Raw genomic sequence first — 24008 nt, forward strand, 5'->3', positions numbered from 1 at the left:
AACTCTTGGAAAACACACTTCCACACACCTGTGTTGTGAGGGTCAAATTTCAGTACTGAATACATTACCCAGAATTTTGTTTTTAAATAAGACAAGACCTCCCACATTCACATTTGATTATTACCCCATTAATTGAAACACCTGACTAATTTCCCATTCAAATGATAATCCTACTTCAAAAGGGTTCACAAACCTTTAAGCATCACTGTAGGATAACATCTATTTGTATGTGATGTTATTCTTTTAAAGCTTTTTATTGATTAGTTGATATTAATTTTATTTATTTTTTAAAAAATAGCTGAGATTCACTAGAGCCTCATTTGTGCTCTATTGCCCATTTTCTGTTGCTTTTTTAGAATCTGAGCATGCACAGCTCATTAGAACGAATGCAGACGGCAGACAGTAGAATCCAATGCATTCAATGTCTTCTTTTGTCTCAGTGGTCTGGCTGCCAATTAGACCTATATAAAGATTGCAGCCCAGGTGATATGACTGCTGATAATCTTTTTCAAGCAATGCCTGCAGCTTCTCCAACATCCCTATGTAAGTTGAAATTGCATCTTTCCTTGACCCTTGAGAAGCTAAAGAAAGCAACATAAAAAAATCATTAAGGTAATGAACTCACCTGTTCTTGGGATGATTACTTGTAAACTTTGCAAGAAAGGGTTAACAGTAAAGAACCCCAAGGCTGAGCACGTTATGGCTCGCTTATTTGGCAGCTGCTTTGTCACTATCTGGCTTGCTCTCAAACACTTCTATTCAGGTCACACAGTAAGTAGAAAGAAGAAGAAAAAAGGGAGGCGGGAAGAGTTGGACGTTAGCATCTCTCTGGTTTCCTAGTGACTGCAGCCTTTTACTTTAACTACTTCAGGGCAGGGGAGGAGCCAAGGAAGAGAAGGGGAGAGAATTCAGGATGTAATTATTTTCCAGGGTGGAGCTGTTACAAACCACAAACCTTCTATAATCTCAGCCTCTGGCAATAGATTTCCACCCACCCACCCTTCTTTTCCCTCCCTCTATTGTGTTCAAAGAAAGAGAGGCTTTTTATGTCTGGTGGGTCCGCCTGACAACCACAGTCCTGATTTTTGACATACATTACGCTGGAGTCTATGAGTGCAGAACCTTCAAGGAAGACTAGCTCTCAGATGAAGGAATCTGTAGGCCAAGGCTTGTTTTTAAACCTATTTTTTGCATGCAGACATTGCCTCTGAAGTAGCATCCAAACTTGCACTCTGATCAGACAAATCCTATGAGAATGCCAGGATCCATTTAAATGGAAGTGAAGATAGGGGCTTTTCTGCTTGCCAAATTCATGTCGTCCTCTTTCTACTTTTTTTTTAATGCTCTGTATAGTTAGGACGCTGAGCTTGTCGATCAGAAGATCAGCAGTTTGGCGGGCCGAATCCCGAGTGCCGCGTAGCAGAGTGAGCGCCTGTTACTCATCCCAGCTTCTGCCAACCTAGCAGTTTGAAAGCATGTAAAAATGCAAGTAGAAAAATAGGGACCACTACGGTGGGAAGGTAACAGCGTTCCGTGCGCCTCTGGCGTCTAGTCATGCCGGCCACATGACCACAGAGACGTCCTCGGACAAGCACTGGCTCTTCGGCTTTGAAACGGAGATGAGCACCGGCCCCTAGAGTCGGAAACGACTAGCACGCATGTGCAGGGGAACCTTTACCTTTACCTTTTTATAGTTTGTTGTGTAGGCAGCAGCCATCTGCAGGGACAGAATATTAGTGGAGAGTTATTTCAGATCTGTGGAGAGAAGGAGATGTGGAAGGTGCTTAAGAAGAAATGTGTCTCAATCTCAGTTAACATATCTGAACAAGTGTGTTATAATACCTGGGACGGTTGATTGAATCTATAGGCATAATGTGCAAGATAATGTAGTAATTTCTTTTCTGTTGTGTAAGTAATGTAGTAAGAATGTAGGAAATTGGGTTCCCTTTCAGCTAGAACATTGGGTTTTTTCCTTCATAAAATTGGTGGGTGGCCCAATATGTAAAGTCATGCTTCTGTATAACAGGTAAAGAGAGCTGGCTTGATGTGTTGGTTAGGGCATCAAGTTAGAAATTCTGAGATTATAATTTCTAGTCCTACCTTAGACACAAATTCAGTTGGGTGTCCTTGGACCAATCAAGCACATTCTAGTTACACTAATTCAGCCTTTTTAGAGGCATACTTCTTTTAGTCAGAAACAACAAAGATTGTACACAAAATGACAAAAGGATTTTCACAGCAGTGTTTTGCATCACAATCAGATCTCCAAGTCTTATCTATTTTGGGATTTCTGATTGATGTAGTTTTATTCAAAACCATTGGCAAGTTGACATTTTCCTTTTAATTACTGCAGATCGGAAAACTCTTGTGGGTACTCTATACCCTCATGGGTGAAAATTCTCATTTTATCCTGGCTCCTGGGCCCAAGAGAACAATTATTTGTCTCTGCCACCCTTGCACAGAGGTTCAGCATCTGTGTTCAAGAGTTTTTGTACGTAGGGTTTCTAGAAACAAAATATAAAGAAAAGAGTGGTGGCTGCTTCCTCTTGCTGTTGTCTCCATGTGCATTTCGTCAACAATTCTGAGTGTAAAGTACAGCTACCATAATTGGGTTGTGAAAATTAAGAGGATTGCAACTGTTGGTAATAAAGAATTAGAATTTTCAGTGCATTTGACTTTCAAAGAATCTGGACAATGGCCAGATACTAGTAAAGAAATGCAGAAAACTCTTTGCTTCCGTATACTGGTCACATGGAGTTTTGCAGGTCAGAAAGGTAGACCTAAGAAAGAACTCTCAGATGTCTTTATTACAGAATGTGTTGTAATATGTTTTATAAATATCATCAGACTATAAGTTTGGTTTTGGTTTTGCTACAGTATATTAACAGGTTTTCTCTGAAAACTACTGATTAGCAGTCTTGGGAAATGTAGCTTGAGTAGGTTGCAAATTAAAAATTAAGGAAGTGGTGGCCAAATCTACATTTTTCTTCAGGTAATTTGCTATCTATCAGACACATAATTTAGTTAGGCCTTGGAGTTTTTAAGTGTTTTGCACATAGATACCTTACAGTTTCAAATTCCCCCTTTTGTCATCACAGATAACCACTGCCAAGTCTCATTCCAATGGATCTGGACAAGATATTTTAAAAATAGGAAAAATTGTCACCAATTGACAAATCTTCTTTTTTTGAGAATGTTTCCAAACTTGGTGATTCTTACTTTATTCCATTAATTGCTGCCTCTTGTGTAAGGGTCAGTAGCTACCCAAAGAACTTGAGATTCCAAACAGGCAAATCAGGAGACTTAAGCAGAGGCTTCCAAGTCATACAGAACTTTATTTGACCAATTGAAGTTGCTGGGTAGAACACTGGCAGCTGCTTTCAGAAGTGCCACACAGTGGTCAGTTAGGCACTTCTATTTATATACAGATAAAAACCAATCATAAGGTGACACTTGTTGGCACACAGAATGTTAACCAATAATCTTTCGTTATTTTCCTGCTCTTTCCCCCGTCTCTGGGTCTGTGTACACGATCTTCCTGCCTTCACAAAATGGCGTTCCTAATGCAAGTATAGTGTACAGAAGCAAAATGGCAGTCATTATATTAATAACAAAAATAACCTTTTGTACAATCCCTATACTTGATACTGCATTTAAACTGGAGGAATTTAATACCAAATAATAATCAGCATATTATGAATAATATATTTTTAATATTCTATCATTTAATATTCTATCATTCTATCATCCAAATTTAACAAGCATTATTTTTCAATTATAGTATTATAACTTTGTGAATTAAATCAGGATCACTTCCTTTGTATTGCAGCTGGGAGGCTGAACTTGAGAAGGTAAGATGTCAGCTGTACCTCCACTAACGATTTGCATTGTTTTGATAGCATTACCCAGTCATCACTAAAATTATTTAAAGAATGATATCACTACTATTACTTTGGCACCATGATGTTTACATGACTGTAGAAGATGCTACAAGTCACTAGTGGAGAAATGGTTGAGCACTTTCTATTCACAGCTCATCTGCTTAGGCTCTATTTTAGACCAACTGTATGAATAATTGATAGGTGTGTGGAATAAATGTTTGCTGTCCCAATTAATAGTCAAAGTAGGTTTTAGCTTTAGCTAACTTCCAAAGAACATGTATTCCAGTTTGTTGTCTGCAAAAACAAAATCTGCACATATCCAATTCTTTATTCAGATGTTACTGTCTTCAGTGGAGATCACTCCCAAAGAGTAAAGTGGAAAACACAGTACAATTAAATCTATAAAATGTTATTACTGCATCCTCAGTCTTCTGCTAGACTGAGAAAAGGAAATCTTATTTTGGAAGGTATGAAATCAAACTTGGAGTTTCCCGTATATGATTTGAATCTAGTTCAATGCATACCCCAGCCTTTAGCTCTGTAGATAGAAATTCTGTAAGATGGAGTAAAGGGACAATTGGTACTCATGAATGAACAACAATATTGGATCCTCAACTTTTATAAACTAAAAAGAGCTAGTCCTTATTCTTTCTATAAGGTACTATTATGCCCATTTTTAAGATAAGCTATATTCAAGGGTTTTTAGCCAATAAAGTAGTAGTTGTAGATATTTTTCATATATACACTTTAGCAAAGGGATAACATTTTTTAAACTTTATATCTGATTATTGTTTTTTTTAAAAAGGAGAGAGAGAGAATATTTTGCTAATATTCTCTTTCCTGGGTTTCTTCCTCTTACTGAGCCATCTAAAGCCATCTACAGAAAAAAATGGCCAGTACAGTAATCTCCTGATAATTTTTTTACCTCATTTATTTTTATGAGGAGGATTTGGAGCAACTAAGGAGCAGGGGCGGGGGCAAATATTGCCAGGCCCTCAGAGCATTTTAGCTACAGATGGAGGGGAGAAATTTCAGGAACCATAAAGAAGGAATCCATGCCAATGAGCAATTGCTCTCCCTCAAATCCATAGAACAGGCTGCAAAATGGTGTTGATCAGATTTCCAAGAGCATGAATTAAGCCAATATCCATATGTACCTAGGATAAACAAAAAAAAACCCGATTGTGCATATCTTAAGATACAAAACTCAACCTTTTGTATATAAAGCATGTGATTTGAATCACACCATCGCAACACACCATTCCATTATTTCTTCTGCCCCCATAAGTGCTTCTGCCGAGAACTAATAGTTCAGCTTCTCAAGATCTGCAGAAACCGCACAGAATCTTAAGGAGATAGAAGAAAAACTCTATAAACTGCATTCCATGGGGGAAGAAAAGCATGGAAAGTCTAGCATTTCCTTGATTTGTTATTTGTCTGACCAGGAGAACCTCTTTCTCAGAACACTACCAACGTTTCTTTTTTTTTCTCATTAGTCCATCACTGATATCAAATTGTTTTAGACAGTCTTCTTGGATTTTAACCATAGCTGAAAAGAAATGTTCTTGTTTCTCAGAATTCAAAAGGAAACAACAGACCTAAGGTATCATATCTCAAAGTTAGACATATCTATCTGGATAGCCCTTCTATTCATGCTGCTAAGTAACCAGTATTATTGAAATGATAAGTCATTTTTAATTAAAATGCAATCAGATACAGAAAATGCAATTTCAAACATGAACATGAAATTTCCAGAACATTTGTGAAGTTTACAACTCAAATAATGTAAGAATTATATTACCTCTAGTTATTTTTTTAAAAAAAGCTTATGAATAATGTGAAAGTGAGCTCCATATATACTTGCTAAAAAAAAGAAAAAAGACAGCCCATATAGATTCATACTTGCAGAATAATTTTGTTTTGATCTTAATCAAAGAGACAGCTTAGCTCATGAAGAATGGTAAAAGCAAGAGTGCTTCTAATCACCCTCAAGACTATAAAACTTATTTGGTCTTTGATATGGTTGAGAGTTATAATTTGTGGTAATGATGTCATGAGTACTATCCTAAATGTCAGTTTGTTAACTTAAAGAATAAGTGGAGATCATATGACTTTCCCATCCCATTGCTCCTGATCAATACCATGAGCATAATCACTTTTAAAGTTGCTAGTATTGTTCAGCAATATCTGAAAAACAGTATGATCCTAAATCCTGGTAATATATATCTACTTTTTATCCAAATAGCTCCCAAAACACTTTATCATTGTAGAGAGTCAATCACGACCCTCAAGCTTATTTGCTAAAAGACATAATACCTAAAAAAATGGGAAGAGACAGTGAAGAAAAGGGTTTGTACAACAAAACCCAAATCACAAAGTTCTTGACAGCTAAGAAAGACAGTAGCATATTTTAGAGAAATTTATATAGAGTAATGCTATATAGGGCAATACAATTTTGTTCTCAGGTCCAAAACACACAATAAACTAATTATGGAACATTGGGGATGGCTGATAGATTAATAACAGATCCCACTTCCCCTCCTTCTCACCCTATTCTCTCCTCTCTCCCCATCTTTTTAGTTAGAGCATAGTAATTGGATCTTTATAGTATTTTATAATAATAATAATAATAATAATAATAATAATAATAATAATAGTAATAGTAATAATAGTAATAATAGTAATATAACAACAACAACAACATTAAAGGAAGATGTGATAACAACTTGACATGGGCATGGCTTAAGATGGGAACCATCAAGAAAGAAACGGAAGGCTTAATACTGGCTGCTCAAGAACAAGCACTACAAACTAATGCCATGAAAGCGAAGATACAAAAATCCACCGACAATCCAAATTGCTTTCTTTGCAACCACAAAGTTGAAACTGTTTCACATTTAATATGTGAGTACAGCAAAATTGCACAAACTGATTACAAAGCTAGATATGACCGAGTTGCTAAACTAATCCACTGGGCATTATGTAAAAAATAGGACTTGCCTGTGTCCGAAAAGTCGTGGGAACATAGGATGGAAAAGGTTGTCAAGAATGAGAGTGTGAAGATCTTGCGGGACTTCTGAATACAGACAGATCGCCATTTGAAACACAACACACCAGATACCACAGTCGTAGAGAACCGAAGCGTACAGTTGATTGATATCGCTGTACCAGGAGATGCCAGAGTCAAAGAAAAGAACTGGAAAAAATTACGAAATACCGCGACCTGGCCATCGAAACTGCGCGATTATGGATGAAATGTGTAACAATGATACCCATTGTCATCAGGGCACTGGAAACAATGTTTAAAAACTTTGCAAAATACATCAAGAAATTGCAGCTTCCTGCAATACCTCCAGCAAAGCTACAAAAAACTGCACTACTCGAAACATCTTACATTTTAAGGAGATACCTGGTTGATACCTAGGATGCTGGCAGCAACCCGTGTCAACCATTAGTGCCAGTCAATTTAAGTGTTCAGTTGACTCAGTTTCATGTTTAATGAATAAAAGTTATTATTATTATTATTATTATTATTATTATTATTATTATTATTATTATTATTATTATTAATTATTATTATTTGGAGTCCCCAACCAGTTGGGTACCTTGGAGGTCACCTTGTCCAACTCTCTGCTCAGGCAGGAAACCCTATACCATTTCAGACAAATAACTTGACTCCCTCTTCTTTGTGGCAACCCCTGAGATATTGGAACACTGCTATCATGTCACCCCTAGTCCTTCTCTTCATTAGACTAGACATACCCAATTCCAGCAACTGTTCCTTATATGTTTTAGCCTCCAGTCCCCTAATCATCTTTGTTGCTCTTCTCTGTACTCTTTCTAGAGTCTCAACATCTTTTTTACATCGTGGTGACCAAAACTGGATGCAGTATTTCAAGTGCAGCCTTACCAAGGCATTGTAAAGTGGTATTAACACTTCAGGTGATCTTGATTCTATCCCTCTGTTAATGCAGCCTAGCACTGTGTTGGCTTTTTGGGCAGCTGCAGCACACTGCTAGCTCATATTGAAGTGATTGTCCACTAGGATTCCAAGATCTAGGTTTTGTACAGTTTTTTTAATATTATAATCCACCCAGAATTAACCCATGGTAAGATGGGTGGCAATATATTTTACAAACAAATGAACAAATAAATAAGGAAATATGGAAATAATTACGCCTTGAAAGAGTCTAATCTCAGCTGATCATATTCTAGAACCTGGGAATAACATTGGCAGGTCCTGATGGAATTGTTTTACAAAGGTGACGGAGTAAAGCAAAGATGTAGTCCTCCAGACAGAAAGAGGAAGGAAAATGAAACAATATCTCCAGGCCAATTCTTAACAGATACAGGGGGGTTGGGGGTGGGGTGTGTTTTTTTGGTTTTTTTGTTGTTGTTTCTTGGTGTTTCTTGATGGTTTTGTCTCAAGCCCGACATTAATATTTTTTATACAGGGATCTATACCAGTAACAAGGATCCCATTTCTCATGGGGGCGGGATGCTGAGGACCGTGTGCAGCACTCCCCTCTCCTCTAATCTTCTGGCTCACCAAGGCACCTCATCACTCCCCCAGCTCACCCGCTCACCTTTTGCTGGCACCATCCCATCCTCCTCCTCTTCCTCCGTCTCTACTACCCAGGTAAGGTCTTTAAACATCAGTCACTAACCATTTATGACATCTCTTAGGACTGAAGAGAGGCTTCATCTCTTCTCAAATTACTCATCATTTGAGAATTACTCATAAGACCACCCTACTCTTTCAGTGATTATGTATTTGTGTATGTTTATTTAAAAAATATGAAACAGAAAATAACCATGCATAACTGATGAACTGTGTTTTATTAATAAAAATAGATCATGAATGCTTCTCTTAAAGTAGGAATGATCAAGCTTTTCATGTTTGAGGGCTGCATCTCTTTCACTTACGTGGGTCCGGTGGGGGTGATGGAATATTATTATTGAAGAGTATCCGTACACATATGCTTAGTTAGTTAGGGGTAATAGTTGTGGTGCTAGGGTTAGAAACTAGAAGACCTAATCGTCCCAGAGGCACACAACCTGGAAACTTCAGGGCTAACCCAGCTCATAGGATTGAGGTGGAACCCTTATGTACACTTGTAAAAAAACAAATATAGGATATAAATCTAGTAATTAAATAATTAATTATGTACCGAGCATGTCTTCCAGTGTCTAATAGCACCTAACCCACAAAATTCAGTGACAGTTTTTAAATTATACCACTAAATAAAGATATTAACAAGTTTCAAAAAAGAGGCTATTCAGGTAGATCGTTTCAGTTGTTTGTTATTCTATTGAATCAACTCTTTGGCCAGTGGCAGGTTTCAATTCCTGCAAATGCACTCCTCTATTAGGCTCCCACCTTTAACTGAAAGCATAGGTTCCTAATATTGTATCACCTTCTAATGAAACATAAAGCAATATATGCATGTGATTATTCTTTGAAATGACTATCATCCTCCTCCTTCAGTGATATAGTCCAGACGATCCAGGGTGTGCTAGAGCTATTGCTTTTGGCTTTGCATTTACTAGCATGCATTTATTTGTACACATTTACTCCAGACAAAGGAAGATGGGCAGAGCCAAGTTTCGTCCCATATTTTTGGCTGAAAACCCCCCAAAATCATTTAAATAAACATTCATTTTAAAACAAAGTGAGCTTGTCTCCCTTAAGTAAAATGAGACTAATGTTTTGGATCCTTTCCAGACAATGTATCATCTGGCTACTTCTCTACTAAGAGATAATCCTTTCAGCATTATGGAGGACTTTTGGAAAAGCAGGAGAGAAGACACTGTTCTTAAAACACAATGATTGCATTTTTCTTCTCCTCTTCGTCTTTTTCCATTTTCACAGGTCTTCTCATTGGCAGGATCCACGTTTAGCCTCCCTTCCTCACACATTTTTGGAAGTCCCCTCACCTCTGGACTGTCATTAAACCCTCTGCTCAGCCAATCTGAAAACAACAGAACAGGTACAGAATTTTTTTTTAAAAAAAGTTATATGCAAGCATGGATTTCTTTAGAAAATGGCCTTCCAAAAATCAGCTCTATTTACATATTTACTTCTCTTTCCTGCTTCTGAGAAGATCCTGAGATCTTTAGAGCTGGTTAGCTTTCCATGTGTCAAAGCAAAGGCAATTGTGGGGGGAGGGGGGCAAGACAAATTTATTCTCTATTGAAAAACATACTTTACAAAGGACAAGTTCTCTGGCAACTCAGTGCAGCACACGGCAAACAACCTGATGTCCCCCATATATATATATATTAATATACAGCTCAAAACTACTATGGTAGCCAAGCGTCAGAAACATGACCTGAGGCTCCTAAGAAAGTCAATCCAGCAGGCCATGCTCAAGTGCCAGGAAAATGAGACATGTTGCAGGTTGACCGAGGTTGCACATGCTTGCCCTCTGCTGGCATATGAAACCAACAGCATCCCTTGAAACAGGTAGAGGCAAGCCTAGAGGTACACAATAAAACTGAGCTTTATAGGAAGAAGAGGTTTTCCATTTTAAAGCAGTATAAACATAGTAATAGTGTAAAATACTAATTACATAAATATTATATAAAGGTAAAGGTTCCCCCGCACATGCGTGCTAGTCCTTTCCAACTCTAGGGGCCGGTGCTCATCTCTTTTTCAAAGCCAAAGAGCCAGCGCTTGTCCGAGGACGTCTCCGTGGTCATGTGGCCGGCATGACTAGACGCCAAAGGCGCACGGAACGCTGTTACCTTCCCACCGTAGTGGTCCCTATTTTTCTACTTTCATTTTTATGTGCTTTCGAACTGCTAGGTTGGCAGAAGCTGGGACGAGTAACAGGCGCTTACTCTGTTACGCGGCACTCGGGATTCGACCTACCAAACTGCCGACCTTCTGATCGACAAACTCAGCGTCCTAACCCACTGAGCCACCGCGTCCCTTATATATTATATATTATATATTCCTATGTAAATAAAGCTTGGAAAGAGGGAGATTTGGAGAAATACAATTTGTGGAGAGACACTTTCTGGAGCCATAATTTGACATATTCAGGTTATACAATTTTGTGGGATGCAGAGGTAAACACAATCAGGTAGCTCCTAAGGACTGTTCCTTGACATTTACCAACAGTAGCCAGAGCTAAATGGCTATATTATTCTTCTATCTCACTGCTTGTTCAGCTATCCTTTCTAAGCACATATGACATAAGATGTCATCAGTCTTGTGTTTTTCCTCTGGCAAGATGTACTGAAGGGATCAGAAAAAAGGCAGATAAATGATCGGGCATACTTGACCATGCTGGCTGGAAATTATGGAAGTTGAAGTCCAATACATCTAGAGGGTACTTACAAAAGTATACTTACAAAAGTATAAATCTTTTGTAAGAACTGGAAAAGGGGAAGGGGGTACAATTGTCTAAGTTGAAACAAACAAAAAAAATCACTTCTTCTCTTTCCACTTCCAGAACCAGATTTGGAAGACTGCAATTTTGCCTGCCGAGGGTCATCACCCCAAGAAAGTCTTTCTTCCATGTAAGTTTATTTTTCCAAAAGCATATGTGGAAGGCAATCATGGAATGTCAAGGATAGGACGAGATCAGAAAGAGGGCTGTTTCACCTAATAGACTAGATAGTAGAGAAAGCAATATCAGTTTACTTTTAAAAAAGAAACTGGTTTTCCACATTTCTTCAAACCCTAATTTAGCCATTGTCCATATGTGTTGGACTACCAGCCACTTGAATGTTCTTGTTTCTTGCCATAGAAATTTCCCTGACTCTTGTTAGCTTAGAACCTTTCTAAGTTAAATGCTCTCCACCCAACCCAGAGTCAGTAAAAAGCAATGAGGAAGCATAAAGCAAACCATTTGCTGTTGCCATTTTTATCAATTCCTATCCTGCCTGCACTGTATTTGTTCCAAGTCCATTCCTGAATGGTGTTGTCTCAATTTATGCATGTACTACTTGCTTGGTAAGTAAAGCAAGATGATTCATTTTTCTCCTCTGACTTTTGTCACCACCCCATGCAATCATGTTCACCAGCCAGTAGGAAGAACATCCATTAGTTAGATTCTGGTTTTCCCCCTTGTATCTAAGCATATTACAAATAACAATCTCTTTATTCTTCCACTTCCCCATGACATTGCCTTTCTCTTGCCCTCAGCCCGAAAGAGGCTAAAAATGTTTTTAGCTATTATAAGGTAGTGCTTTTCTTCTTAAACCAGCAGCAACCTATAACAATGGCAAGGTGAGTAAAAAAAAAAGTTGATGTGTTTCACCAACTATTTTGACAATGACTTAATCAGAAATTATGACAATAAAGAAATGTCCTTTTTCCTATAATTCTTAGACTATACTATTTTTCCCTCTTCCACATTGGGAGCTTTTTGCAGCCCAACTATTAATTGACAGCTGGGGGGAGCAGTATAGTAAAGCAAGGAATTTTACCAGACAGTCCTCCCATATCACCAAATAGTTCACTTGTTTTGACTGCTGGTTTATTGCTCCAGAAAGAAACTGCTCTGAAAACAAGCCTGCTTAGACCAGAGTTAAGCAGGGTGACTTAACTCTCCGGCTTTACCACACAATACTCCACCTCACCTCATCTCACCTATCAGCTTTGCAGGAAGTTTTTTTAAAAAAAACTCCTTTTTATTAGATTTCAGCAAAAAATAAAAGACAAAAAGACAAAAAAAGAGCGATTAGGAAAAAAGAGATTAAGGAAAAAGCAAAATCAGAACTTTTTTTTTATTGAAAAGTTTTACAATACATTTTTTTAAAAAGACAAAACCCCTCCCAACCCTCTCCCCAACCCTCCCCAACACCTCCCTCCTTTCCCCCTCCCCCCTCCCCGACTTCCCAGAGCTCAATACAGGGTATAAAAATACAAGCAATCATAGTCTACCTTATGCAAACAACAATAAGATATTAAATCTATCACACTTTAACTCTTATAAAATAACTACAAGCAATTTAAATATCACATCAATACTTATTCAAATGCTAGATGAAACTTTTTAGTCCCATATTTATTCTGGATATAATCAATCCATCTTCTCCACTCCACAATATATCTCTGTTGCAACTGGTCTTTCAAGTACGCTGAGATCTTTGCCATTTCCGCCAGATTGGAAACTTTTAAAGTCCATTCTTCTATAGTCGGCAGTTCTTCCTTCTTCCAATATTGCGCTACTAAAAGTCTCGCTGCCGTAATTAAGTTCAACATCAGCTTAGTGTCCACAACAGTAGTATCAGTAATAATGCCCAGTAAAAACAGTTGCGGACAAAACTTTATCCTTTTCTTGCATATCTTTTGCATGTTCCACCAAATTTTAATCCAAAAAGCTTTAACCTTTTTACAGGTCCACCATATATGAAAATACGTTGCATCTTCACCGCCACACCTCCAACATTTGGGCTGGCAGTTCGGATACATACTTGCTAATTTTTTAGGATCTAAGTGCCACCTATAAAACATTTTATAAAAGTTCTCTCTTAGGTTTTGAGCCTGCATAAATTTTACATTTCTCACCCAAATCTTTTCCCAAGTATCCATTGTAATGACTTCTTGAAAATTCTGAGCCCACTTTATCATACAGTCTTTAACAAGTTCTGTCAAAATCAGAACTTCAAAGAGGGAAAGCAAAACAGGAAAGAAAAGGGGTGGAGGAGAATAATTTCCAACTTTCTTTAGTAGATATATATATATATAATACATTAACCTCTTACTCTAAAATCAATAATAATACATAACATTTCTAGTCATAAACAGTTCTAATCATCGAATCCCAAAATTAAATTTTCATTTCTTTCAGTTTCTAGCAGGAATTCCAACAGTAGTTTCCAAGTGGAAATAAAGTTCAACGAAGTCTTTTCTTTAATAGAGTAGTCAGTTAATTAAAATCTCTTATCTCAGCAATACTGATTGGCTTATGACTTTCCACCAACTCATAACATTCACATACAATAGTGGGGAAATTACCAAACCCCAGGTTTTAACTTAATTGCGTAAGTAAAATCAGAACACCATTATCAGAGGCAAAGGAGAAAATTGGTACAGTCAGATCATAACCATATCATTAAACGCTGGATAAGTAAGGATGTGAGATACTAGTATGCTCAACACTTTTGTGGCTTGTTTACCAAGCTATGTTCACATTGCTTTCTGTGTACCCAATAACACCTCAACTGCAAGGATGGGGAGAAGATACATCTGAATATTTAGGGGAACTTTGTATTATCTGCAGTAGAACAGTAAATATTTCTGATTCTAAATCATTTGAAATAGCAAGTGTTTGATAAGTGCCCCACTCTTACCTTAAATTAAAGAACATTTGAAGAATGTTCAGAGGTGAGTTTCCATTGGGATCTTCAGTTCAGTTATGGGTTTAAATTCTTTGCATATAAAAGTTTGTCTTTAGTACTAAGTTACATGTTGTGACTCTGAAAGCTTTAGTTAAATCTAGAATGGCTATATGTACTTTTCCTAAAAGATGTTGTAGTTTTATTGTCCTTGAATTCTTGAATTCTTGGGTGTGATTGTTTCTGTCTTTCCTGTATCACACATGCAAACACACACATACTTTCTTGTGGAAGAAGTGAGTGTAAATTTATCTTGGTAGCTGGAATTATCTATATTTTTTTTTACTTCTGTAACCAGGAAATTTGCTATTGGAGAAGACTGCAGCATCTGGAGAATCATAGATATCAGTTAAAAGAAGAGGCCAAACTTATAGGCTTGTAGGCTGAGATAATTGAAATAAAGCAGCCTCAGATAATAATTAAGGACATTCTTGAAAGGAAGAGACAGGTAGCTTTTTTCTATGGCTGATAGTAATAAAATACCTGCAAACCCCATGCAGAATCAGCATTGTATACTTTATTCTCAGAATTTAGCTTTTCTGTGTCTCTGCCTTGACCCCCCCCCCAACTTTTGTGGCCTTCCAAACATAAAGCAGCTACTATGAAACGAGGAAGAATATTGATTATTAATGATGCTTTGTCCTGCACCGTAACAGGTCTCCCATCAGCAGCCTCCCCACTCTCTTTGACCAGACTGTATCAACTAGCAGTGGACAGCTGGAAAATGTCCCCCAGGCCACACCAAACATTGAGCAGCTCCTGGAGAAACAGGGCAATGGAGAAGCTGGTGTCAATAGTGAGTTATGAAAGGGGTCAATGGGTTAAGGCAAGGATGTACGATTTTGTTGGTCTTTGGCCACATTTTTTAAAATTGTCTTTGAGGACTGGAAAAGATGTGGTGGATCAACCTAAGATTGTTATTGGATGGAGCAGAGACATGATTTTTCTGCCCTTTAGAAGAAACTTTCAGAGGTTTTGCAGGGACTTTTTCCCCAAACTCCACCAAGACAGAAAAATAGGCCTAATGTTGGGGAGTCTGACAGGGGCTAGGGAGTGAATTAGGCAATGCCTATAATGCTGCAGAGCTTAAGGCCACAGTCCCACCAACCCATGAAAACAATAAACTAATTTTTTTGATCCTACTTATTGCAGGGATGCTCTGGGTTTTTCAGAATGGGTAGTGGAAGGCTGCTTTTAGCTTGCACAGCACAACTGTGCCCTTGTGGTGAAGACTGAGGCAACCAAAGAGAGGCAAAGCCTTTGTCAAGTAAGCCTCTATAGTACCCTCCATTAATCTTGGCAGTGGGGCAACCTTCCCCATGACTGTTCCATCACAAGACAGAGGAAAATGGTAACTTGATGCAGTCCAGGAGATCGTCCTTAAAGAAAACAGTTTAAGATCATTCTTCCAAATATTAATGTGAATATTAATGGGTTAAGTCCTTTCTGACATTTGAGATGTTTTCTAGCAGTCATGGGAAGGAAGAAGGTGCTTAGTTTTGCTACAGTTCCCATCATGTTTGACCATTATGGATACTAGGTGGAGATCTGGGATTTATAATTTAACTCCAATGGGAGATTTGTGTTTGGCAGCTAGTAGATCAGAGTGAGAGACTGGGAAGATGAGTTCAAATCTTCCCACTCCCTTGGAATAAACTGTAGCTGCTTTTCTCTGAATTCTTTTTTGAAACAGTAATTCTAAAGGTTGGGGGAATCCTGTGGTATATTTTTTTTCTAATGGACCATTTTTGATATCAGAATAAAAAAAATCCAACAGTTGATTATCATACTTTTTTCTAGATCATGGTAGATACACCTTCTGGTCGTGTTCAATCAATATATGGAAGAGGTCTAGAAGTATAACTCCAGGCTTCACCCATGTGTTCTCTCTCTCTCTAGTCGTCCTGTCTCTCTGATTTTCTTTTCTTTCTTTCCATCAAAGGGGTAGAGACTGCTATCTGTTCAATATGTATGGCTCTACTGAGTCGGTAACATGTTGACCAAACTCATAGTTGGAATATTAGATGGAGTCTTTATCAGCTTAGAAGTTTCTAACTGCATTAAGCTACTCCCTAAATTCTTAATCATTGTAGGCTATTGAAAGCTGGAATAACCTGTGGAAACTGAGATACACTTAAGGTGCAGCTCTTTGGACCCTCTTCAATTAGTATGATTGTAGTTTTTTAGACTTTTCATTTTATTTTACTCCTGTGTATAAACACTGTACAGACACGTACATGCAGTCAGATTAATTAGACTGTAAAATATGTAAGCCTCCTATTACAATATAATTTCATTTAGACTTAACATTACATTTGTTACATTTGCTTAGATTTAACATTACTAGAACCTTTTATACTTTACTGGATTTTTTTCCTAAATTTTAGCAATGGAAAAACTTTGAGATAATTATACAGCAGGTATAATTAGCATAATATTATATATAAATTTTGCTTATTAAAAAGAAGCCAAAAAACATGTTTAGCACATTAGGGTAATTAAAGCCATGTTCCTTTTTACATGCATACAATGCATTAAAAAGGACTGGGAATTTGATTGGCAGGTTATGCTGGTCATTTTGAAGCTAATGGCCGTTACGATGACTCCCTAATGACTAAATATTCTTGTAAATCCTTTCTCCCCCATTTCATATGTTTTAATTATATTAACATTGTTGCTCTTCCATTTTCCATTCTCAACTTTCTCTCCTTTCCTTTTCCCCCTTTTGCTTCCTGTAGTTGTAGAGATGCTCAAGGCACTTCATTCACTACAGAAAGAAAATCAGCGCCTTCAGGAGCAGATAATGACTTTGGCAGCTAAAAAGGAGCGCCTGCAGCTTCTAAATGTTCAGCTCTCTGTTCCCTTCCAAGTGGTGACCACCAGCAATGGCCCCTCGAGCCAGACCCAATACATCCTAGCTCCTAACAGTAAGCAATCCTAACTGCAGTGGCTTTTGATTCTTGAAAGAGGCGTCACTGTCAACATCTGACCAACATCAGACAAAACCTTCTGAGCCATTAGCACTAGGGATGGTTGATGCTGGTTCCTTTTTTAAATGTACTTTTGCTATGTACTGTTTCTAACGGTTTGTTTTTAGAGTTGTTGTTATGACTACAATGTTTTGTGAATTTTATCCTCTGTTCTGAACTACTTTGCAATATAGGAAACTTCAATAGATCATTAACAAATACATTTTAAAACTGAAAACTAAAACATGGTCCAGACAGAACCCCGGGAACTCCCCGGGAAATAATATAGTGTGACCAAGAGAAAAACCTTTTGTATTACTACAGTGCTAACTCATTACTGAAAAGATGCTCAGGGAAACAACAAAATGTCCTTTTGATTCTTTCTCTTCCCCTCTAGCATGCAACAGTGACTCACTGAGTATCAGCAAGAGCTCTCCATGCAAGAATAGTTTTGGTATCGAGAATACACTGTCCACTTCCTCTGAGGTAAGAAGCATCCCTTTTCAAGTCTTCGTTATCACTTAGCAGACTATCACGGTTCACGCATTCTGAATGCCACTCAGTGAGACTGTTCTGGGAGAACAAAGCACAGTGACTGAGAAGAGTATGCAACCTATTACTGAGATACATTGGTACTGTATTTACACATAAATTGTCCCTTTGAAATATCAGTGCATTATTCTCCCAGGTAATGTTCCATTGGCTTTGCCCAGCTCAAACACTAAAATATATTGGGCCAATTCTGATGACAGAAGCTTGGTCCCACCTGTCTTATTTCTCTTTAGTTTTGCATCTGTGTTCTGAGCCTAAATTGCTGAGTCCTGAAGTACTGGGTACACTGTTCAAACGCCTAGGGTTTTTATCTTCTTTGTTTTTTTAAACAAAACTCTTAATTCCTGTGCTGCAGTATAATTTGATTTTAGTAATTTATTGATGAAATTTGCTCAAATTGGAACTGGGACAAACTTGGCTAAAAGTAAAACTAATTGTGATAGTAAAAAAATTCAAAATAAAGTCTGTGAAACTATGCATTTCCCATTCCTAGACATTCCATCCTGTAAAAATACAGAATCTCAGCTTTTTAGTAGACAGCTTAGAATACCTGTATATATATATATATATATATATATATATATATATATATATATATATATATATATATATATATATATATATATATACACATATATATACATATATATATACACACATACACACACACACACACACACACACACACACACACACACACACACACACACACACACATATATATATATATATATATATATATATATATATATATATATATATATATATATATATATATATATATATATATATATATATATATACGGTATATATAGAATTGCTGGAAATGATTCCTGTTACTTCATATTGATCTTTCTTTCTCTCTCTCTCTCTCTCTCCCTCCCTCTCTCTCTCTCTCTCTCTCTCTCTCTCTCTCTCTTTCTTTCTTTCTTCTTTCTCCAGGATCTTCATTCAGGATGCCCAAGCAGAAGCAGCTCTTCTCTGTCCTTCCACAGCACACCTCCACCTCTCCCCTTGCTGCAGCAAAGCCCTGCCTCACTTCCTCTAACTACTGTGGTCCAACAGCAGCCGCCACCACCAGTGAATGGCCTGAGCAGAGCCATGGGGACTGTTCATGGGGGAAGTGCCACAGCTACTCACAGCCTTGTGGATGGTCTCCTTGGCAGTCTGGCAGTAGGACAACAGATCCCCATCAATGGCATCCTAGGAAGTTTAAATGGCACTTTGGCCACCCAGACCCAGAATCCAGTACTGGCACAAACCAGTGGTCCACCCAGTCTGCAACTGTCCATGAGCCAAAGCAGGTAGGGCTCTGTAAGAAAGAGGGAAGACCATAAGAATGAAGCCAAGCTTCTAGGAGGCAAATTTTAAGGAATATTTTTTCCCTTAAATTCGAGGACCTATTCCACTTTATTTTCATTTACTCCTGGTATTTTTTCACTGTATAATGACATATTTCTAGCTGGTTTATAAACAAAGAAACAGGTACAATAAGAACCACACATGCTGTAATGACAATCAGAAAGGCAGTAAGTTTAAAATAACCCATGCTGGCAGAATAAGAAAAGTGTGAGTTTCATATTCAAACACCTGTTGGAAAAACTGTGTTTTAGTCCTTTCCAGACAGCAATTTAAAGAAAGGAGCCAATATTATTATTATTATTATTATTATTATTATTATTATTATTATTATTATTATTATTATTATTATTATTATTAAATTTCTATACCGCCCTTCTCCCAAAGGACTCAGGGCGGTGTACAGGGCAATAGATACAATAAAAATACAGTGTACAAAAGTTAAGATAGAATTAAATATTAAGCCCAATTACAGTAAAATTAATTAAAATTAATATTAAAATTCCCAAACCCATCAGACCAGGCCAGCTAATTCAAATAAATAAGTTTTTAGGTCACGGCGGAAGGAGAGAAGGTCAGGAGCCATCCGGAGCTCAACCGGTAAACGGTTCCAAAGGTCTGGCACGCCCACAGAGAATGCCCTCCCCCTGGGGGTCGCCAGTTGACACTCTCTGACCGACAGCACCCTGAGGAGGCCCTCTCTGTGGGAGCGCACTGGACGAAGGGAAGTTGATGCCGGCAGCAGGTGCTCCCGTAAGTAAACCAGACCCATGCCATTTAGGGCTTTATAGGTCATCACCAGCACCTTGAATCTCACCCGGAGGGCAACCAGAAGCCAATGCAGCTCGTGGAGTAGAGGTGTTACATGGGAGTATCGGGAGACCCCCAACACCACTCGCGCGGCTGCATTCATATCATGAGTATATTTTAGGAGGTGAAAAGAGCAGAAGAAAGAGGCATTGCTTCCAGACCTCTGGGACCCCTTTGCCTCCCAAACTGAATAGTCAGGCTGGCCAGATTCAAATTGGAAGGTATGGTCACCTAGATATCTTGAAGCTTTACCCTTTTCGGCTTTATCAGTCTTAGGCATTAATGCCTGGACAGCACCCGTAAAATAGGCTTGACACTGCAATTAGCTCACACCCCTCAGCATGTGGCCTGCTACATTTTTATCAGCTTCAAGACCAGACAGGCCTTAAGAGAGACCCAGGAAACCAATATGGAGATAATGAGAGCAGGAGCATGACACCAGAGTTTCTTGTTCAAAACACAAGGGGGGAATCAGCCAATTGGGCTGATTCCAATTCCATCTGTTCATCTGGGTACAGCTAAGAATCAGCATTTCCAAATTGCAGGCCTGCTTCTTTAGGAATAATGTGACCCTCTCTAATGCTAGAGGGAGCATTCAGTCACCACTCAGCTACTGGACAAACAACTGCTTGTTGCGATTTATCCACCACTTGTTTTGTTCCACCCAGGCTCTTAAAGCCCATCCAGACACTGAGTAAACAGTTCCACAGCAGCTTGTACTTGGTTCTGAATGGGAAGTAGAACTGGTGACAGTAGCATATGGATAATACCTCACCCTAGCTCATAGGTGACTTCTCCCTGCAGCTTCATGAATGTGTTAATTAGTGAAGGGATAAGGGTCAAGTCCTATGACATACTATATAAAAGAGGATACAAGCTTGAATATTGATTCCCCTGCCCATTCGTTGGCCAGAATTACCCACCTACCTAGTAGAACTATTGCAAAATCATATTCTATTAGGGTAGCATGGTCAATGAGCTCAAAAGCAGCTGGTCGATCTAACAGGACAAGGGGGACCAGCATTAGCCAATCTGCTACACCTTTATAAGTGTTTGGGGAAGGGTGTACATGTATAAGCAAAAGTATTTTAAATTATTTTTAAAATATAGCCTGAACCCTATTATTCTGGCTTCCAGTATGGCAGAGGTCATTTTAATAATAATAATAATAATAATAATAATAATAATAATAATAATAATAATAATAATAATAATAATAATAATAATAATAATAATAATAATAATGGATAGTGGACGTGGCAGTGCCTGGAGACAGCAGAATAGACAAGAAAGAACTGGAAAAGATAAAGTACAAAGACCTACAAATAGAAATCGAAAGACTGTGGCAAAGGCAAGCAAGGGTAGTATCAATAGTAAAAGGCGCCTTGGGTGCAATCCCAAAACAACTGGAGCACCACTTGAACACCATTGGCATTGACAAATTTGCCATAGTTAATTGCAAAAGGCAGCCTTACTAGGAACTGCTCCCATCCTGCCACAATATCTATAATACCATCAAACATCCACATCTGCCTATCCCAGGTCCTTGGTAAGGACTCGACAGATAGACAAAAATGGCAAATCCAGTCTGAACATCTGGCTGACTGTGCAATGATCAATAATAATGATAATGATAATAGTGATAATGGTGATAATAATGATAATGACAATAGGAGAAGGAGGAGGTATGCTTAAATAAACCAGATTGGGTAGCACAAGAGAAATAAGCAAGCTTTCCAACCCCTTCCTCCCCCCCCCCTGCAACATCTTAATTCTGAAGTTGTGGAACTCAATTTGTCTTCTGCAGCAGTGCTGCACAGACTGACCTATTTTTTTTTGTCGTCTTCCTTCCAGTATGCCTAGTGTGACTCACTTTTCAGAGCAGCAGCGCCAGCTGCTCAGCCAGCCTGAGCTTCAACTGCAGCAACTGCAGCAGCTCTTAACATCGCAGCCACTCAACTCAGTAAGTAACATTTCATCAGTCAACTGCTGAGGAACAACTACTAGCTAAAATAGCAAGGTATCAACTTGAGGTATAGGGTTTTGAAAAGAAGACAATGTTTTGTCAACATCACAGAACAAATTAGAATCAGACTGTTGTTCTTACTTCCCTTGGTCTCTGGACTTCAGACAAAACCCAATTTCCTTGTTCAGTGAAAAAGAATTTCCTTTGAAAGCCACAGCAAACACTTCCCATCTCCTTGTAGTTGCCAGATAATGATGGGGAGCAGATAAAAGTAATACCTGAGTTGCAAGCGTTCCCTTAGCAAGTGTTGGAATTTATGTGATAAGCACCCCCTAGCGCTTATGAGCAAGTTACGAATATTGCGGCACCACAGCAGTTGTTCACCCTTATGAGCACTGGTTGTTCCCTTCCTCTCCACACCTGGTCTGCATAGGTGCTAGGCCTTCAATAATCACCCTGTGAAGATTGAGATCCTTCGCTTTCTTGGCTGCTCCAGGCCTTTGGTGCATTCGCAAAGAATGGAGACGTAAAGTAATGCAAGATCACGCGAGATCTCACTCTACTGATCTCGCGTGATCTAATGGTACTTTAGGCCTCTGTTCCATGGCCCTCCCGATGCCTGATCCAGGCACCGGAGGCCTTTTCCAGGCTGCTACCGCCCGGATGCTTCCGCAGCCCTCTGGATGCCCAATCTGGGCTTCGGAGGCCTTTTCCAGGCCACTGCCGCCTGGAAATCGGCCTCCAGAGGGCCGCAGAAGCATTCTCCAGCCTCAGATCCGGGTGGCATCCACACAGAGAACCGGTTGTTCACATATTTGAATCCCACCACTGACTGTGGGTATATATAAAAAGAAACCATGATTTCCTGATAAACATTAAGGCTACAGGAGTGGATTTGAGCACCTGAAACCTAGACAAACAGTAGAGGGCAGCAGTGAGCTAAGGATTGCTGTAGTGCTAATTCAGAGGTTTGCAGCACAACTCTGTCAGCCTTTTAATTTAATCAAGCAATTCCCTACCTCATTATCAAGACTTTTTTCTTTTTTTAAGACTTGAATATGTTTTTATTGATAAACTATTTAATTAGTTTATCAGAGCTGTGGTGGCACAGTGGTTAGAATGTAGTATTGCAAGTTAACCCACTGCTCAGTCCAGGAGTTCGATTCTTACCGGTACAAGGTTGACTCAGCCTTCCATCCTTCTGAGATTGGTTAAAATGAGGATCCAGATTGTTGGGAGGGGGGAACAATATGTTGACTGAAAACCACTTAGAGAGGGCTGTAAAGCACTGTGATGCGGTATATAAGTCTAAGTACTATTGCTATTGCTTACAAATAATGTCTCATTTCAGACTCACCTCTTCTGTTTAGTGTCAAAAGCTCCTTCAGTATTGGTATGATTAAAAAGAGAAAAATATATACAGTGCACAAGCAGGCAAAACAGACAAAAGCAGTTGTTTTTATAGAAACACTTTTCAAAAACATTGGGTCAATTTTTCTTTAGATTTTTTTTCCAATTCTCCTTAAATAAATACTATAAGGCACATATCAGAAGAACAGCAGTATTTGGCATGGGTTTTTTTTTCTAACTCTTCTGGTATAGGATATGAGGGAGAGTTGCTACAATCTTTCTGCAGCTGACCATGTTCATTTGGTCCTTAGGAGCAGCAGACATTGATATTCCAGATGATTCAGCAAATTCAGCAGAAACGAGAATTGCAGCGGCTCCAGATGACCGGTTCCTCAATGACTGGCCTTGGCCCAGTGACCACCACATCCCTTCTCCACTCCAGCAATAATGCACCATCAGCTGCCAACAGTACTCTCCTGGCCTCTATCTCCCCTCAACAGCTTAATCCTGCCAGCTCATTGATGGCTTCCCCACCGCTCAGCACCCCTGGGAACAGCCTGATGTCAGCAGCAGCAGCTGTTATTCCACCTGTCCTTACAGCCCAAACAAACCCTTTCCTCAATCTGCAGGGTGACAGCAGCAGCCAGAAAGGAATGGTGAGCATCTTATAAGAAGGCCAGAAGCAAGGTATTGCCTGCCAACAGCTGAACTACTTTGGTGAAATAGGGTATTCATAAATATTTTAACTTCTGAAAAAAAGACATTTTC

General features: G+C 38.7%; 1 protein-coding gene across 4 annotated transcripts in view; it reads left to right on the top strand.

Moving 5' to 3' along the window:
• Window positions 1–24008, top strand: part of MLLT6 (MLLT6, PHD finger containing) — a 132410-nt gene that overhangs the window by 101218 nt on the left and 7184 nt on the right. For 3 of the 4 annotated variants that reach the window (XR_014028707.1, XM_081346438.1, XM_081346440.1), the window contains exons 11-19: window positions 8336–8520; window positions 9754–9871; window positions 11342–11408; window positions 14891–15030; window positions 16973–17161; window positions 17601–17689; window positions 18698–19059; window positions 21779–21887; window positions 23552–23896. Coding sequence is in view for 3 of the 4 variants with exons in the window: in XM_081346438.1 (XP_081202564.1) it covers window positions 8336–8520; window positions 9754–9871; window positions 11342–11408; window positions 14891–15030; window positions 16973–17161; window positions 17601–17689; window positions 18698–19059; window positions 21779–21887; window positions 23552–23896 (1604 nt within the window). In the remaining variant the exon portion in view is untranslated. Of the gene's footprint in view, window positions 1–8335; window positions 8521–9753; window positions 9872–11341; window positions 11409–14890; window positions 15031–16972; window positions 17162–17600; window positions 17690–18697; window positions 19060–21778; window positions 21888–23551; window positions 23928–24008 lie in introns of all 4 variants that reach the window. The other variant, XM_081346439.1, reaches the window with a different exon arrangement.

The sequence above is a fragment of the Vipera berus genome (assembly GCF_964194415.1).
Source record: "Vipera berus genome assembly, chromosome: Z".
Classification (NCBI taxonomy): domain Eukaryota; kingdom Metazoa; phylum Chordata; class Lepidosauria; order Squamata; family Viperidae; genus Vipera; species Vipera berus.